Source organism: Podarcis bocagei (genome assembly GCF_964188305.1).
Source record: "Podarcis bocagei genome assembly, chromosome: 2".
NCBI lineage: Eukaryota > Metazoa > Chordata > Lepidosauria > Squamata > Lacertidae > Podarcis > Podarcis bocagei.
Genome location: NC_138126.1, coordinates 20,416,333 through 20,435,564, shown reverse-complemented (window position 1 = coordinate 20,435,564; position 19,232 = coordinate 20,416,333). Strand labels below are relative to the sequence as shown.

General features: G+C 45.4%; 2 protein-coding genes across 4 annotated transcripts in view; both read left to right on the top strand.

Moving 5' to 3' along the window:
- LOC308581119 (C-type lectin domain family 2 member D-like) overlaps positions 1-19,232 on the top strand; it is a 79,955-nt gene that overhangs the window by 52,605 nt on the left and 8,118 nt on the right. The gene's annotated exons all lie outside the window — the stretch shown is intronic.
- On the top strand, positions 4,251-18,202 carry LOC308580770 (uncharacterized protein). 3 transcript variants are annotated; one of them, XM_081182923.1, is made up of 3 exons: positions 4,251-5,105; positions 5,168-10,165; positions 18,042-18,202. In XM_081182923.1, the coding sequence occupies exon 2, from the start codon at positions 5,375-5,377 to the stop codon at positions 6,887-6,889; it is 1,515 nt and encodes a 504-aa protein (XP_081039049.1). In that variant the 5' UTR covers positions 4,251-5,105; positions 5,168-5,374; the 3' UTR covers positions 6,890-10,165; positions 18,042-18,202. The 3 variants fall into 3 exon arrangements, 2 of the variants coding, with proteins under 2 accessions (XP_081039049.1, XP_081039048.1); XM_081182922.1 differs by having other exon boundaries at positions 4,251-10,165; XR_014004847.1 differs by lacking the exons at positions 4,251-5,105; positions 5,168-10,165 and adding an exon at positions 15,096-15,250.

The window sequence follows — 19,232 nt, the reverse complement described above, 5'->3', positions numbered from 1 at the left end:
CTGGAAGGTTTTAACAATTCGTTAGGATGGCATGCGTATCTGTGGTACGGCAAGGCAAAAACACATGGAATGTTCAAAAACCATATTGTCAGGAAAGCAATTTTTATGGTCTGGCTGAAATACAAAGACTTACTTGAAAGTAAGACTCCGAGGTGGTTATCACCAGTGGAGGCTAAGGCGAGGAAAAAACACAATATGGAGGCCGGTTGGCCGAAATATTGGGAACTAATAGAAAAAGTTGGTGACAATTGGAGGTTGCGGAGCTTTGAAAACTTAAAAGATAAGGTGCAAGATTGGTTTCACTATGCCCAAATTAACGAGGTTGTTAAGTTGGATAAAAAAATAGGATTCCAGGTGGAAAAATCGAAACTTGAGACAGAGTTGTTAGAACCAAAGACCAAGGTTTTATCGAGAATGTATAACTTGCTGCTTAAGTGGAATACTCAGGATGAGACAGTGAAATCAGCCATGATAAAGTGGGCTCAAGACATTGGTTACAATATCATGTCTGAAGACTGGGAAAGGTTATGGACCACCGGTATGAAATTTACGGCATGTAATGCCTTGAAAGAAAACATTATGAAAATGGTATACAGGTGGTACATGACCCCAGTCAAGCTTGCTAAGATATACCACTTGTCTGATAACAAATGTTGGAAGTGCAGGGAAGCTGAAGGAACATTCTTTCACCTTTGGTGGACTTGCCCAAGAGTGAAGGTCTTCTGGGAAATGATCTACAACGAGTTAAAAAAGGTGTTTAAGTACACCTTCCCTAAAAAACCGGAAGCCTTCCTCTTGGGTATTGTCGGCCAAAAGGTTTTAAAGAAGGATAGAACGTTTTTTATGTATGCTACCACTGCAGCAAGAATTCTGATCGCCAAATATTGGAAGACTCAAGATTTACCCACGTTGGAAGAGTGGCAAACGCAACTGATTGACTATATGGAGTTGGCCGAAATGACTGCCAGAATCCGAGACTTGGGAGAAGAAGCAATGGAGGAGGACTGGAAAAAATTTAAGAATTATTTGCAAAAACTTTATAAGTTATATGAACTATAAAATGACGCATAATTTGAAATGCTAGCCCCAGCAATGAGAGTGCAATATTTATGAAATTGGAAAACAATATTGAAGGGATCAAAGTTTAAATGTTAAAAAGGATAATACGTATTGTTTTTAGAGTAAATGGACAATAAGGGATTTAAACTTAAATTGCAATTGAAAGTACCAAAGAAACACATGAAACAAGGTTACAATTTGCTGATAAATTTATTATTAAGAATGCATTGTGCGGGAGATGCGGGGAAGTTCGATGGAAAGTTGGAATAAGCTGTTGAAGGGTTATGATCTTTCTTTTCTTCTTTTACATTTTTCTTTTTCTTCTTTCTCTTTCTGTTTTCTGTTTATGTCTGAAAAAATGCAATAAAAATATTTAAAAAAAAACAAATTATATGCCTCCATTATTTGATAATAATGAAGCAAATCTCGCACTTTATTTTTTAATTTTTCGAAACTCTGCAATTTCAATTTGTCTCCCTCTTGTTCCAAAATTTCCCAATATTTCGGCCATTTGCCTCCAGATTGAGCTTTTTCTGAGCCTTTGCTTCCATCGGTGACAGCCACCTTGGGGTTTTATTTTCAAACAAATCCTTATATCTTATCCAAACATTAAACAATGCTTTCCTAACAATATGGTTTTTAAATGCTATATGTGCTTTGACCTTATCATACCATAAATATGCATGCCATCCGACTACATTATTAAAGCCTTCTAAATCCAAGATGTCTGTGTTTTCAAGAAGCAGCCATTCTTTCAACCAGCAAAAAGCTGCTGATTCATAATAAAGTTTAAGGTCTGGCAGGGCAAATCCACCTCTTTGCTTTGCATCCGTTAATATTTTGAATTTTATTCTAGGCTTCTTGCCCTGCCAGACAAATCTAGAGATGTCTCAAAAAATAGCATTCTAGGCAATACATTCATTTTTATCGCAGCAATACGGCCTAGCAGTGAAAGCTTCAAATTTGACCAAATTTCTAAGTCTTTTTTTCACTTCCATCCAGCATTTTTCATAATTGTCTTTAAATAGGTTCCCATTTTTAGTTGTCATATTAATCCCAAGGTATTTCACTTTCTTAACCACTGTTAAACCTGTCTTCTGAATGAAGGTCTTCTGAGCACTCCATCTGCAAAAGTCTGTAAATGCCACCTTGAAAGCAGAATCATTTTTATCAGAGCAACTGATAAATACAGAAGACAAAACATTTTGCAATGAGAATTTAAAATCTGTTTTGTGTGTCAATGTAATAAATGTACGGTTTTTAGTGATTAGGGGAGGGGTGGTAGCTCTGATGGGGGCACACTGTGCCACTTCTGGGGTGTTTTGTCCACCTTTGGGCCCCCACCAGGGCCGGATTTAGGTTTGATGAGGCCCTAAGCTACCTAAGGTAGTGGGGCCCTTTATATGTCCACCTGTCTTTTGTCAACAACGAATTGTCGCTTTTTTGTGTTGAATATATGCTATATGGTAATTTATGGACCTAATAGTCCCTACACAATACAAAACAGTTGCTGTATGTTTTATTTTATTCGTTTTTTATCTTATATTTGGAAATGCACATCCAGTTTCCCCCCTTTATTTTTTTTGGCTGGCCCCGAGAGGGGCCCTAAGCTATAGCTTGCTTAAATCCGGAACTGGTCCCCACCCTGCGTTCAGCTCTCCCCCTGCGGTTCCGAGAAGCTGTCAGCGCAGCTTTGACTGGCCGGCTAAACCAGGTGAGGGGAGCGTATGAGTCTCAAACTCTTGGTGTTTTAGGGACTTCCTGTGCATGCGAAGACAGGCTGCAGCAGATTGAGCAGACGAGACCAAGCGTGGTTCCCACAGTCACTGTATGTGCTACTACCACTTCCTCTAAAAATAATAAAAGAATAGCAAACCTTGAAGCGAGTTCCATCAAAGGAGCTTGAGGTTATCTTTTGGGGAACTTACTTTATGGAAGCTTTTTTTCTCAAAAGGGTGGAAGTGGAAGGCAGCCTTCCAAAACCCCCTTGAGTAACCCTAACCTAGATCATTTAAACGTGTCAGGGGGAATTCCATCTGCTTTCAGTGGGACTTACTTCTCAGCGGAAGTTCCTTTAAGCCTTAATCACTGTGAACCGCAGGCTGGGTTTTCCTTTATCCATTTTCAGGTAGGTAGCCGTGTTGGTCTGACACAGTAGAAATATAAAAATATATATATATCGTCCAGTACCAGTAGCACCTTAGCTAAATTTGTTCTTGGTACGAGCTCATACCAAGAACAAACTTAGTTGGTCTCTAAGGTGCTACTGGAAAATTCCTTTATCCATTTGTAAGATTGCTAGCAGCACTGGAGCACAAAGCTGAGCGTTTGGTTGCATGCTTGCTGTGCGTAGCCGAGGTCCCTCTGCGCGATTGCAACGCGCACCCCCCAATTTTCAAACAGGGACGCGCTTTGCTTTCCTCCCTCTGGGGCTGCAAGGCGTCGACTAAGCGAGCGCATCTTCCTTGCAGCATTGTGCGGGGGCAGTTTCTGCTGGCTTGCGGGCATGAGGACGAGGCATCTGCAACAGAAATTGGTTTTTTCCCGGGGGGCGGCGTCGCAGCCACCAGCCAGCCCCGCCTCCACAGTTTCCCGCGTCGGGGTGGAGGGAGGCTGCCTCCCCCCTCCTACGTCACGGCCGGTCGCGTCATCCAAGCTGGGACAGCCCCAGCCAATCTGCTGGCAGGGTGGGTGTGGCCGCGAACAATTTAATCTCAGTGCACTTTCTTCCTTGCTTCTTCTTCGGATCAGGACCAGAGAGGACTGTGCAGTCGCTGTTGCATCCCTGCTGCTTTTGCTCCCTGCCGCTGCTGCACGAGGCCTTTTGCCTTTGTTCCCTAGAGAGGCTTTTGCCTTTGGCTCCCAAGACTCGGAGGCTCCACCAGCCGCGCGCTCCTGCTTCTCAGCTGCTGGGCTGCAAGCTGGGTTTTTGTTTTTTGTTTTTGCTCAGCAGGCTTCTTGTACGGTTTGCCAACGGCACGTTTTATTTCAACAGTAGGGTTAGACTCTTCTGCACACACCCCTTTTGCTTCTCGATGTGGATTTTGTGAGAACGGAAGGCTGTGCTCGTGTTTATTTGCATTTACTGAGTGGGTGCTTTTGAGAGCGGGTGGGTTCGTTTGCTTGTTTGAGCTTGCGGCACCGATTGTGTGTGGCCTGATTGATTGATTGATTTGCTTTGGTCTGGGCTTTCTGCTTACTTTGGGGTTGCTTTGGAAATCTACGGTACTCTCCTTCCTTTTTGGCTTGGAAGTTTGCATCCTGACTGTTGCCCCATTTTGTTTTGGGTTTGCTTGCCCAGTTCGGTTTCTGATCTTTAAGGGGCGTCGCCTTCGTAGGCATTTTGATTAAGGGCAGCGTGGTCGGGGCAGTCGGTCATTTTGGGAGAGGCACGTGGCCCGTCACTTGTTTTGAGTAAACGGCGGGAAGCAGCTCTTTCACCAGCTCTCAACTTGGTTGCTGGGATTCCTCTGTGCTTTTAGGCGCGGGTTGTTGTTGTTTTTTTCGCAGGCTTGCATTTCCCCCTTCCTCTTATTAATTCTGAGCTGCTTTGTTACACTTTTGTTTAGATTCATACTGCGTTTTCACTCCTAACTTTCTTCCCAGTTTCCGTTGTCGCTCACGGCTGTGGAAGTCCTGGTTTATATCCCCTGCTCCATGGGCCTTTTTACTTTCTACCCAACTGTAAAATAAAATTGATAAAAGTAATATAAACAAAATTGAAGTAGGTTAAAATAGAACTAGTAATAAGAAATAAGTAATAATAATAACTCTAGCTTTCATCTGAATACGTTTTTGTCCTATTTGGATTCTGCAGTTGGTTTGGTATTCTTGCTGATCGCCTGCCTGCTGATTTTGTGCTTATAGTTGCTGGTTAGCGTGGTCAGTGCTAAGCCCAAGGCTGCTGGCTTTTTAGTGTCAACAATACTGCCTCTGACTGCCTCTTGGTGTTGCAGCCAGTGTCTAAGCAGTACTAGACAGTCCTTTTGAAGTCCCATCTGTTAAGCTTGCTGTAGGTAATACTGAGCTTGCTTGATTGTGCACAGGTGCCGCTGCCTGTCAGTGTGGCCACTATTGAGATTAGCTGATTACACTGCACTGTGCACAGATGGTGCTGGCTGCCGGCCTGCTTATGCAATATCGACCTTAGCTGACTTCTTCTGGCCTGGGTAGTGCTTGCTGCTGGCCAGTGTAGACAGTGCCGAGCCTGTTTTACAACGCTGCTCTGCCCTGCTTGCGTTGCTGCCGGCCTGTGTGTCCTCTCATCTGTTAGTTATTTCAGCTCCTTCTTGAATTGTCCCTGGGCCAAGTCGCCATGCCCGTAAACTCCAAGCAGAAGGTGGCCGTTTCCCCTCCACGCACCAGGCGTGGGACTGTTAGGCTTCCTCCTGCCCAAGCCCCCGCTAGTCAAGGGTCTGGTTTGTTACCTCGCCAAGTTTCTCTGACTGCAATGGGAAATAGTGTTGGTGCGACTTCTGAAGTCATACCCCCTACCCAGACTGACGTAGTGCCCGCATCAAGACCCAATCACGCCTTCATACGTTTCATCGAGGGGCTCGAAGGCTTGGTCCACAGTTTCAAAGCTCGGGCACTGAACCAATCACATGCCTTGTCCTCAACCCAGGGTCATGTGGTGGGATCTTCGCCGGCTTTTTCTGGCCTTTCACCTTACCAACCCCCTTCAACCCAGGCAGCGCCTCCAGTTTTTTTGCCAACTTCTCCTGGCCATACCTATTCTCGCCCGCCTCCAGTACAATTGACGCCAGAGCTTCCTAGCACGTCATCCGTTTTGTTTAACCAGTCCTCGACCACATCTGCTAGTGTATTTCAGGGTGCCCAAGTGGCCAGCCGTCCTGTGGCTGCAATAGCACAGTCTCAAGGTGCTGGTGCTGCAACGCTGCAGGGGCCGAGTGGCTCAGGGGTTTCAGTTGCAGTAGCTGAAAAGCGGAAGAGGGGGCCTGGTCAGGATCAGAATGCTGGGCCTAAGTCTCCGGCAAAGAAGTGCAAAAGGAAGCGTAGTGGTAAAGGAAAGAAGAAAAGGCGCAAGGACGACTCTGATGATGATGAGTCAGGCACATCAAGTTCAGATGATAGCGATGCCTCACTTGGTTGTTATTGGGGTGAAGGAGAGGATTTGGGGGCCCTCCCATACTGGTGCTTGGAGCGGAGAGCCAACTCCCACCGCAAACGGTTTGGGGGAACTCTAGAGTGGAAGGACGGGGCTTTGGTGGAACAGGTAAACACTACAGACGATGTTCCTGGCAATGTTCCTGGCTATCATTTGAGCACAAAATTGCGGGCAAAAATTCTGAACGGGGAATATGTGGACATATTCAAATTAGTGCCGACATGGATTGCGATGCGTAGGGGAAAGTTGAAGTGCCGGAATGGGGCACCTCAGGTTGAGAGGTCCTTCGCCAATTGGCTTGAGGGTTTCTATGTTTTTATTGGAGTGGTATCCATGGCCTACCCTAAGCGGGCGTGGCATCTTATCAACTACCTCAAAATTGTAAGGGAGGTGTATGCTCTGGCAGGAGAAGATGCCGCAATTGCTTATGACACAGAATTTCGCCGGAACGCTTCCCACCTATCCAACACCAGATGGGATCAGCTGGATCAGCCATTATGGTTTGAGATTGTGTATTCGGAAAACAACAACAAACCGCAGGAGGCTAGCAGGCATCCTAAGTTTGCCTCCAAGCATAAACCTCATCACAAAGTCTGCTGGGATTTCAATGATGGGACTTGCCAACGGGCGAACTGCAAATTTCCCCATAAATGCGAGAGGTGCCTTGGAACTCACCCCCGCATTTCTTGTAATTGGGGTTAAGCAGCCCTTTTGGGGGGGGTGGGGGTTTCATGCTCGGGGAGCCCCCAGCGTAGCCCCAAAATCGGGCATGCAAGGCATACATGAACAATAGTTGCTTCTCACTTGCAAGCCTCCCCATGAAACTCAATTCACTCAAACGATTACTTGATGAATACTCAAATCCCGAGTCGACTTAATACATTTGGGACGGTTTCTTTTTCTTGTAAATAATTTTTATTAATTTTCAATTAAAGGCATTCCAATTAATAATAAAATTGAATCTTGCCACATTAAAACACACACAATAAAACCAATATTACAATCTGAATTGAATAATTTCAAGGGAGCTTCCCATGTTCTGGATGTCAGGAACAATGTTCCTGAATTCATTTCTTTTGTTCTTCCCCAGCTTCATAAATCCAATCTTAACCATTATTTTATGCAGTCCTGGTGTGGAACTCTCGTGTCCATTAAATCCATTTCTATTCTAACACAGGAGGCAATTTCTTCTGTTGCTGTTGTTCATTCATATAGATATATAGATATATATGATTTGCATAGTCCTCTCCGTGACCCCATCTTTGATTTTCCGCTTTATCTTCCAGGCTCCAGGCTCTGTTCCCACTTTTCTCAACAGGTGCCAACCCTCCTTCTTTTGATAAGATATATGGCACAGCAGTCTTTAGGTCTTTCAGACTTCTAATAAGTTAGTATTCCAAATATAAATGAACTTCCATAGAAAAGCAATGCCGTGGGATATATTTCACTAATTGTTTGGTGAATGTTTAGCTTAGCTCATCTAAGGATGCATGCCCGATTCCCCGGGCCCTAGGGAAGCGAGCCAAATCAAAATTTCACATTTGCATTCACATTACACCATATATTGAAAAGGGAAAGGAAATCCATGCAACCAAATGCAGTTTTTTAATGTGAAATATTCCCTGATTGTGTCCAAATGTCTGGGGGGAGGCCGTTTCTTTTTCTTCTATGCCATAGCCGCCATTTTTTTTTCATCCCAAGCCTCTTCATATCTGATCTTGGTTTGCCAGTTCTAATTGGGGCTAATTGAGAGCCACACAGCTTAAATATTGAATTCCTTTCTTGCAAGGTTCGGAAAGTCGTGATTAGCAAATGTAGAAAAAGATATAGGTGCTCACCTCATGATGACGCACCACGATGAAAGTCCTTTTCAAATCAAAGCTCTGGCATCCAGTGACTGATTTAATTAGCAAGGGTTTTTTTTATCTCCTCCTTTCCAGAACACGCCTGTTTCTTAGTCCAAATTTTAATGATTTTAGGAAACAGGGCTCTCCCCCACTCATGGCGATGACTCTGGAGAGTTGCCAATTCATGCAGTGCAGCCTCATCCAGCATCCCTTCTGTAGCGAGTGGCAGTTATCGGACGAACTGCAGGTGACGGCCAGTCCCCCCCCTACCCTGGGGGGGGGGGGTCAGCAGGGATAATTACCCCTGAAAATCTGCATGGTTGGAGTCTGGTGTTCTGGGAAAGCAGCCAGCAGCCATGGCAGGAAATCAGCCATTTGGGTCGGTTTCAATCGGGGCTTCCGAATTCCTGTTTCTTTTTCCCTTGGCTCCAAGGATCCACCAAATTAAAAACTGGTGTGGTATTTTTATCATGCACAATTTAACATTTAACTCCATTTCCTTTAGATGGTGCAGGGGCTCTCAGATGCAGCTTCCGGGCTGCTGCCACCTTCCCTGAACGTAGCCAGGCTGATTAGTTCCTGGGGTCAGGGAAGGTGGAAGCAGCCCGGAAGTTGCACCACCTGAAGGCAGCCAGGCATTCCCTGACTGCATGCAAGCAGAAGTGGGGGCAGGAATCTCTCAGCTGGGAAAAGGGGAGGCTTAGCTCCCCAGCTGAGCATTCAAAATTAGAACTAAAATTTCCAGAAAGCCAGCAAACTTGCAACTTGTGGAAAAGCAGCAACACAACAAATTGAAAAAGCAAACCAACCTCAAATGAATCAAAATCACAAGAAAACGTAAAACACTGACCCCAACCCAAACCTGATTCTAATTCTTACCCTAACGCTAACCCAGTCCTAAAATTAACCCTAACCCAGAAATGGTCTGGTTAGATAGTTTTTCGATTGAGCCAGTACATAGGTACATTTATCAGTGAATTGCTAAATATGGTAATGTGCAGCAGAGGCTCTTTGTCTTTGCCACGTGGTTTGACTGAATTTCCGTCTGTTGTGCACCTGGCACATGGAGTGTGTGCTATAAACTTTCAATCCCTAAACCATTTGTGTTTAGGCAAGTCTAAACCAACCTGCAGAATCTCATTTTTCCTTCCTTTCTGTAGATGCTATTTATTCTGGAATGTTTCCAAATGCTAATTGTGTGCATGTTTGTGTGGAAACGAAAGAGAGAAAATCCACTACTACAAAGCTATGAGCAGAGCAATTCTAGCCGCGCCTACTCAGCTCTTACTCCCAGGGAAGTAAGGGTAGTGACGGCTGGTGCATTTCTCAAGATAACAGCAACGGTTTTCCTGCAACAGCAGCTGTGCCTCAGTGCCTTTACATTTTTTTCCCAGGCTACCCTGAAGGGCCTCAAGGGAGACATTCTGCTCTTTCCCCCTGCTTTTATAACTTTCTTTTAAATGTATAGGAACCGTTCATCGTGGTTTTCACGCGTTTCTCATTTTAGGATTGCAGCTGTTTTTTCTTTTTGAATATTTACACCCCGCTTTTCCAACAACAAATGTTGAGCTCCAAGGGGTTTTCAATAACTGCATTAAAAAACAGACAAGCCTTGCAGTCACTATAATATCAAGCGTTGTGCTTCCCCGGCCCCTGTTTTTTCCTTTCAGTGGCTGCAGCAGCAGCAGCTACAACAAAGGCACCAGGACCCATTCCTGGAGTTTTCTGACGGGAGTTTTCTGACTGGAGTTTTCCTGGAGTTTTCTGACGGGAGAGACCCAACTCTTCGTGACTCCCAGGTTGAGTGATGCTGTGGTAGAATGTCGTGGATTCTGTGGCATTTTGCTCATTGCACTGATTCGTTTGGCTACTCGGTGAGCAACTGCTTCAACAGCTGCGGCTAACGTTTAGATCAGTTTCCACGTGTTTCAAAATTGAAAGTTCAGATTGTCCCTTTCAAGCCTGCAGTTTGCCCCAGTCTGCTAGCTGCAAATGGACTCGAGCTACTATTGAAGGACCTCTTCTGTGCAGCCAATAGGTTTACACATCGTGGCAGGAAATCAGGAAAGAGTGAAGTGGCCCACCCCGGAAAATGTGAGGAGGAGGAGCGCCGCATGCTCTTCATCGAGAGGTAAGGATTTCTGCCTTGTCCTGGAGGAAAAAACCTTTAGAACCCGATATGAACAGATTCTAGACTGGAAGCAGGTCTGGTGGGTGGGAGATGTTGAAATCATAGAATTGTAGAGCTAGAAGGGACCCTGAGGGTCATCTAGTCCAACCCCCTGAAATGCAGGAATCTCATTTAAAGCATCCAGGACAGGTGGCCATCCAACCTCTGCTTCAATGAAGAAGAGGTAAGGTGACTGAGGAGGCGGGAATTGGGAAGCCGCATACGTTCTTGCTTCTGAAGTGTGGATCTTGGTTGTCTGTGGGGGTGTGTGGAATAAAGGAGTTCTGGAAAGGCGGGAAAATGCTGTGCTGAATTTCGGCAGGGGGGCACTTCTCACTTGGGGAGGAGGCTTTTGTGTAGCCTCTGTCTGTCAGGGACTGGGCAGAGGAGGAATGGTGGAGACCGTCTCTCCAGCCTGACCCTTCCAGAGAAGAAGAAGACAGCTTAGATTTACAACAGGGGTTTGAGGGAGGTCACAGCTTAATGGCAAAGGAGGCGGGAAAATGCTGTGCTGAATTTAGGCAGGGGGCGCTCCCCTCACTTGGGGAGAAGGCTTTTGCCTAGCTTCTATCATACAATTGTACTCTATTAAGGGGCCAGATGGAGGGGGGAAAACACGTGTACATGTGTGTGTAGAGAGGTCACCCCAGCACATGGCAAGAACCTGTGACCGGCATCCCTATGTTAACTCCTTGGGAGAACCCAGAACTGTTAGGGACTGAAGAGTCTGAATAATTCTGTGGAAGTATTTAGGTGTCTTTCGACAAATTCGCAGAAGTTCATTAAATTAAATTACACTTCTCTGCTGAACAAGGATGGTTGCCTTATCAATAATGTTGAATGGGCACGGTTAATGTAATTCTCACTGCTTGCGCTTCACAACGTTTCATTTCTTCCTGACCATGCTGCTTACAGTCTTCCTCTCCTCTCTTGTGTGCTTGCGCATGAAAGCAACTTGGTATAACGGCTTCATGCATCCGATGAAGGGCACTGTATTCCATCAAAGGTTACAGCAACATACAGTGGTACCTCAGGTTACATACGCTTCAGATTACAGACTCCACTAACCCAGAAATAGTACCTCGGGTTAAGAACTTTGCTTCAGGATGAGAACATAAATTGTGTGGTGGTGGCATGGCGGCAGCAGGAGACCCCATTAGCTAAAGTGGTACCTCAGCTTAAGAACGGTTTCAGGTTAAGAACAGACCTCCGGAACGAATTAAGTACTTAACCTGAGGTACCACTGTACACCTGTTAGTCACTCAGTCTAAGCAGATGGTTTTCTCGCTTCCCCTTTCCAGTTCTGCAAAGAAGCAGCAAGTGAGACTTGAAACTGGAAGAAAAATGGGGCCAGGGGCTTTTGGGAAGTGATTTGTATCTGAGGGTGTGAAAACCTGGCTGTGGATGTCACTGTGTTTTCCAAGGCTTCCTTTAGCAGGAATATCTGCCCTCTAATGCTCAGAACTCCCTCCCAGAACATTTCTATTAACCCCCAACCCATGAATCCTTTCTCAATTTAAGCCCTTAGTTTTAATCTCTTCCTGGGTTTAGTAACTTGCCTTGAGTATAGTCTTACCATCTTCTTTGGACTCAGCTACAACCAGTCAAAAAACAGTGCTTTGCATGCTTTATAAGCCTGCAAAACCAGGTGGTGCTGGAGACAAAAATAATAATAATAATAAAATTCTAAGCGGTTTTTACATAGTTTTTCCCCTTTTGTTATAACAATTTAATTTCTGACTTTTTAAAAGCTTTTTTTCGTGTGTGTATACCCACCCTTTTTCTCCTTCCCTTTATTAACAATTGCTGCACTGTTGAAATTTAGATTCTAAGCTTCTAGGGGCAGTTATCTGCCTTTTTGCATCACTTGTTACTCTAGTCCTGGTGGTTCTTAGTTGTTCAGTTTAGTTTTGCGTTACTCATGACATTTTAAAGTGGAGACATTTATTTAACTAATTTTACTTCATCACTCTGAGGACTTCTGTTGTGCTGAATGTTTTCTGATGTCTCCCGTTTCTTTTGGTGGTGTTAACTGCTGTGGAGGTAAAGTGTGGTACTGTATCTGAATGGAAAAAAAGGAATGGAGAATTATTAACTAAATTATCTCTCCGTTATCAGATGGTTCTCTCTCTCTCTCTCTCTCTCATTGGCACCTAGCCTTAAACAAGCAAGGCATTCAACACTTGCCACCAGGCTGTACCTCAGTGGAAAGTGTTTGGAGGGCAGGAGAGGGGAATAAGATAATCCCTTGGCAGTGCTTGTACAGCACATTGGGCCCATGGAAATCACTGCAAGTGAAGGGAAGGGGGAGAGATTGCTTGGCCAGAGCATTTAATGCTAAATAGAAAATGCGGGTGGGTGGGTGAGAAAAGAATGCAAAGAGAAGGAATTCCTAGGACAAGGGAGAGGAAGCTATGTATGTCTGGACTCTGGAGGGGACCAGCAGGGAGTGGTAATGAGTATACTACTTTCTCAAGTTTTGTGTTATGATATGCCCCCATGGCAGCCATTTTGTGACACCTACCAACAGCACCTTATAAAAATTCCACATATGCCCACGCTCTAAAGAAGTTGGCAACCTGCATCCCTGCCATTAATACATACACTTGACACACCATATCAGTGGAAAATTGAGGCTGGTGGGAGCTCAGGTGGGTACAGCAGCCCGCCGCACCATCCACTTAGGGGATTGTTTATTTAAAATAATTTACATACTGCTTTTCATTTGACGCCCATGGTTGTTTTTTTATTTTTTTTTAAAAAAAACAGAAATAAAATAATAACTATCCCAATAAAGTATAACTGTAAAGCATCACATGCCTAAGGCCATTAAAAGCTGGCGTCAGTGGTCAGGATATGCACATATCAACAGATACGTTTTTAGTAAATGAGATTATTGCAAAAGAGTAGGTGCCGGCAGTTTCCTTGTCACAAGATAAGAGCTTTGGAGGTTGCAGCAGGGCTAAAGGCGTCCAAGAAGATCTTAGCTACAGTTCTGTAATTTATTTTATTTATATAAACATTTATATGCCATCCTCATACAACATATGAGCAGTGTGCAGCAACATACAAACTTTTTATACAGTTTTTTGTAAAACAACAACAATTAAAAGCAGTTCAATCAATCACTAAAATGACTGGCTACTCAATAAACTTTTATACAACTGCATAGGCCTGTTGGCATAAAAATATCTCCAAGAGACACCTGAAAATCAAAAGTGAGGATCTCTGCCAAATCTTTCCTGTTCCACAAAATGCCCAACTTTTGCTTGAGGCTGGTGAAGCCTCTGTAATACAGGGGACAGCTAACAGGGCTTTTCTGGATGATCTCAGTGACACAAGGGTTCAGGTGGTCAGGGCTTTGCGCATCATCACAAGGGCAGCCACTTGTTATCACATGCTGCCCTTGTGATGTTATCAGTGTTATCCCATGCTGTCTGTCATCTTCCTCCTGATCAGCAGTCTCGCTTCTGCATTCTCTCCCAGCTGAAGCTTCTGGAGCAAGCCCAGGGGCAGCCCTGCATGAAGCACATTGCAGTAATCCAGTCTCAAGGTTCCCAGGGCATGGACGATACTGGTCATGTTATCCCTATCCTTGTATAGCCAGGGCCGGATTAAAACCTTTAAAGGCCCTAAGCGCTTAAAAGACTTTGGTGCCCCAAAATATAAACAACAATAGACCATTAAATAAAATCTTATTTTTTAAAAAAAGAAACAAAACCTACAGTAAGATGGAAAATAAGGCTTCCATCTATACTTCCACTTCGTTTTTATTTGGGAGGAAGGGATTCATACCAATGTGTAGTGGTTAAGAGTGGTAGTCTCATAATCTGGGGAACCGGGTTCGCGTCTCTGCTCCTTCACATGCAGCTGCTGGGTGATCTTGGGCCAGTCACACTTCTGTGAAGTCTCTCAGCCCCACTCACCTCACAGAGTGTTTGTTGTGGGGGAGGAAGGGAAAGGAGAATGTTAGCCGCTTTGAGACTCCTTCGGTAACAGTATCTGCTGCTCTATTGAGTAGGGCTGGCTGATACCTGGGTTTCGACATTGTGATATATCACCTGATAAACATTGCAATATCCCGATATATCACGATGTTTTGAATCAAGTGGGAATAAGCCCCCTGACTTATCCTCTTCCGAAGCACCCGACAGTCAAACCTGCAAGCCATGATCAAACCACTGCAGGGGTGATTCATTGCATCGTTTGCACTCTCCCCTTCCCCAGGTGCAGTGCCCATACTCTGCCTGTTTAATTGTTAGCAAAGCCTTCTAACCCAGATCAAGCACAAAGATGAAGAGAGAGAGAGAGGTGAACTCAGAAAGTTTTTTTCAAATCAAATTCAGTTCAGGTGGAGCTTCTCTGCTCCTCAGGAACAGGCCTTCCAAACTGTACCTCTGCCTAACTGTCATAGTCTGGAATTACATCGCCCACAAGCAAACAACCACAGATATTTTGGCTATTGAGTGGCTCCCTTGAGCAACTACATTCTTTCTGTGGCGCCACTGCGAGGCTCAGCAGCCCAGTTATGTCACCCCTTGCTTGCAGAGCCGGCAGCCTCTCACCCTTTTTCAAACACCCTCCCTTGTGGAGGGCTCCCTTAGCCCCCTCTCCTCTCCTCTCTCCTTGGGAGGCCTCTGGGCAGCCGCTGCTGCTGTCCATGGTCCCTGAGCTGCCTCAGCTCGTGGCACCAGCCCCCCTGGCCAGCCCCAGAGGCATCCTTCACCTGGGGAGCTCACCTGGGGAGCTTGTAGCCAGGGCTGCTGCAACGAACAGCTGTGCAAGCCTTTAGGAGGCAGAGACAGTGCGTCAGAGGAGGGAGGGAAGGAAAGAGGGACAGAGGCCAGCGTTGAAAACCACAGCCGCACAGCGTGATATTAGAAAGCTTTAAAAAGCAGGAAAAAAACGCTATTTCCGTTCTGGGTTTCCCCATCTGCCCAGCTAATTACTGCATGGATCCTGAAGGCTGCTTTGTCCTCAGCAGAAGCTCAGCGAAGGAACTTAACTGGGTGTGGGCGCCTGCCTGCTGCTGCTGCAGGTATCCTGGTAAGACTTGTGTCCCTCTTTTGGTGTGGCCACAATTGGCAGAGTAGCAGTTTTCTTGCTGGTAATTGTTGGTTAGGGACAGGAAATGGGGTCAAGAGCTTTGCAGTTTACAAGGCTGGGAAATAGCCTGAGGTGAACTTTATTGCCAGCTAAATTGCTATTGCAAAATAACCTTTTTAGCCCTTTTGACAAGGAGGGAGCTGCCGCTCCATGGGTGGAGCATGGGTGAGGCAGCTGCCCCCAATCAATAAAAATACATAGCAAACTGAGGTTCTGCCCCCCCCCCCAATTCCTGGCTACGCCCGTGCCGCTCCCCTTTTTGCAAATGCTGCTCCTCAAGTCAAGATGGATTTCTGCTTTTGATCTTTTTCTTTTCAATGTCGGTTTCTGCTCTCTAGTGTTTGTTTCTATTTTTAGCTTTTCTAGCTCTGGGAATTTTCCATGAAAGGCAAAAAATGGGCCTCCTGGTTACACATGCAAGGACACCACATAGCAGGAAACCTATTTGGTTATTGATTACCGTATTTTTCGTCCCATAGGACGCTCCGTCCCATAGGACGCACCTAGTTTTTTGGGGGGGAAATAAAGGAAAAATCTTTTTCCTTTATTTCCCCCCCAAAAGCAGGTCAGGGAAACCAAACCAGGTCGAGGAACAGCGGGATGGCGGCGCTGCGCCTCCCTGCTGTCCCCCGAGCTTGTGGGGCTGGCCGATGTCTGCCCGGTGCGAGGGGCGCTCTGCATCAGGGCGCCCCGCCCGCTGGGCGGCAGGCTGCTATCCGCAGCGTGGGGAGCCTTGCGGGGAACTCCTCCAGGGCTCCCCACACTGCGGATGTGTTCCCGAAGCCTGGAGAGCGAGAGGGGTCGGTGCGCACCGACCCCTCTCGCTCTCCAAGCTTCAGCAAAAGCCTGCATTCGCCCCATAGGACGCACCCAGATTTCCCCTTCATTTTTGGAGGGGGAAAAGTGCGTCCTATAGGGCGAAAAATACGGTAAATTGGTTAGTCACTTTATCTTGCCCAAGGCAACAAAAAAATGACTTAACATTATTGCAGAGGTGTTAAGGAGCTCGAAATTTAGAAGCCATTGAGCAAAACTCTATTTTTTACTGTTTGTTTTTCTTGGGGAGTGGATGGGTGGAATTGGAATGTTTTTGGGGAAATGAAGAGGTACGTAAAGGTGAACATAACTCTAAACCTGATAATTTTTTACTTAACCTTTAACATATTGTTGCAACTGTTACGTTATAGTAGTACTCTACCAAAAGTAACACATTTTCTCTAAAATTAAAGCTGTAGAAGTAATTAGTAGCATTGATATCAAAGGTTGCCTTAAAAAATAATTACACTACTTAACAAGGGGGGAAAAGCAAATTCAGTGTCACAAATATTCAAATTATATTTGAATGGATATATACTATTGAGTCTTAGTATACATCACACAACACCGTTATTTGATTGTTGGTTAATTTCCTTTTCTAAACCAGGCCAAAGAAGAAAGAATGTAATGGATAAATTTTATCAGAACAAAATATAAGCAAATTTTATATTTTTATTGGCAGGAAAATTTACATTTATTTTATAACCCAGGCCAAACCAATAAGGATGGGTAGAATTTTACAGAACAAAAAATGATTAAATGAAGTTTATATTTTTTGCAAGGAAAATTTGCATGTTGGCGTTCTCTGGCAATAGAGATGCCCTTTGTATTTGAAGAACATTGCCAGCCATGCTGAACATACGTTCAAATGACACACATGTTCCTGGGATTTTTTAATACCGCATACACAATATGTGGTAAATTGCAAAGTCATTTTTTTAAAAAAACGGTTATCACGATTTGATCTGAAACATGATATCGGACGATATATAGATTTATAGCACAGCCCTAGTCTCTAGTATTGATGTTTCTGATGAGAGACCATCAGGGTGATGTCATCAGCAAACATGTTAAGTGACATAGGGCGATAAGAATCAGGGAACTCGTGACTCATTTCCTGGCTTTTTATGGCAGAACAATTCTTTAATTGTTGGCTTTAATGCCGCCAAAATCTGTTCCCCAGGCAATATGCTATTGAAAAATTTATAAAGATTGTGGGGGGTGGGGGGAGTGTTTCAGAAAACTTTAAAAGCAGTTTCTGTGAGCAGAAAGCTGGGAAACGAGAGACAGAGCAGTGTTTTGTATCTGTTTGAATCCAAGGATGCGGCTATGGGAAAACAAAACCCTTTGAGGTGTTAATGCTGGGAACCCATCCACTTTTGGCTTTGGCTGTAAAGGTCAAGGGACCCCTGAATGTTCAGTCCAGTCGCAGACGACTCTGGGGTTGCAACGCTCATCTCGCTTAACTGGCCGAGGGAGGTGGTGTACAGCTTCCGGGTCATGTGGCCAGCATGACTAAGCTGCTTCTGGCGAACCAGAGCAGCGCATGCAAACACTGTTTACCTTCCAGCTGGAGCGGTACCTATTTATCTACTTGCACTTTGACGTGCTTTCAAACTGCTAGGTTGGCAGGAGCAGGGACCAAACAACGGGAGCTCACCCCTTCGCGGGGATTCGAACCACCAACCTTCTGATCGGCAAGTCCTAGGCTCTGTAGTTTAACCCACAGCGCCACCCACGTCCTGCCCTGGCTGTATCTATGTGTAAATAAACCGTATATCATAAAAGGCACCACAATCTCCGCTGTGCCTCATTTCCAAAAGTAAACATGGACCTTGGATGAGGGTCTGGAACCCTTGGAATCAATTGGAGTAGCATCATTCAACAGTATGTTTTATTTTTTTCTAACCTGAAGGTGCCGTCAGAGGGGAATTGATCTCTTCTGCCTGGGCACTTGGTGCTAGACAGCAATGAGAGAGGCGAAATGATAAGCCATGATGATGATGCTGTAGAGAGAGACAGCCTGAGAGCGCCTGAAGAGACAGAAGCTGCCCAAAGGGGAAAAGGTGTTTCCCAATCCAGGTTTTTTTTGTGCAACATAAGAAAGGCAGGTAAGTTGAAAAAGCTACAGAGCCTCCTTGACAGCTGGTTGTGGTGTGTATGTATGGATGCGAGCGTGTAGCCTGCAAGGCAGCTATATTTTCCCCTGGGAAATAGGGCAGGGATGGGGAGTCTCTTGCCCTCCAGATGTTGCTGGACTAAAGGTAAAGGGACCCCTGACCACTAGGTCCAGTCGTGACCGACTCTGGGGTTGTGGCGCTCATCTCACTTTATTGGCCGAGGGAGCCGGCATACAGCTTCCGGGTCATGTGGCCAGCATGACTAAGCCGCTTCTGGCGAACCAGAGCAGCGCACGGAAACGCCGTTTACCTGCCTGCCGGAGCGGTACCTATTTATCTACTTGCACTTTGACGTGCTTTCGAACTGCTAGGTTGGCAGGAGCAGGGACCGAGCAATGGGAGCTCACCCATCGCGGGGATTCGAACCGCCGACCTTCTGATCGGCAAGCCCTAGGCTCAGTGGTTTAGACCACAGCGCCACCTGCATCCCTAAAACTAAAAGCCCCACTATTCCTGCCCCTGTTGCTTATGCAGTCTGGGGCTGATGGGAGTTGGAGGCCCCCAACATCTGGAGGGCCAGCAGTTCTCCATGCCTAGTTTATAAACCTGTTGGCGTTTGGCTTACATTGTGTGTGTGTGTGTGTGTGTGTGTGTGTCTGCCTTTCTCCCCTTCCAGTTCCCAAATACATTTTTCTTCAAGTTCTCGCCTGTGTAAGTTAGAAGAAAATATTAAGCAGTAAGATTGTGATGTTTGCCAATGCTACTTCACAAAACCTGCAGCGTGTGGAGTCTGTACAGGAGCTAGTCTTGTTCTCTGTAGAGTATCTGCTGATGCAAATGGATAAATTCCTGCACCTCTTAACTCTTGCTCAATCACCCGGTCCTTTTTTGCGATAGATGTACCGTATATGCATACGTGGGACACTAACTTCTGCCAAGTCAGACCCCTGGTCCACCTGACTCAGTGGCAAGCAGTAGCCCTGCAG

Excerpts from the sequence above, each read along its gene's own strand:
- LOC308580770 (XM_081182923.1), top strand. The coding sequence starts at position 5,375 with ATGCCCGTAAACTCCAAGCAGAAGGTGGCCGTTTCCCCTCCACGCACC.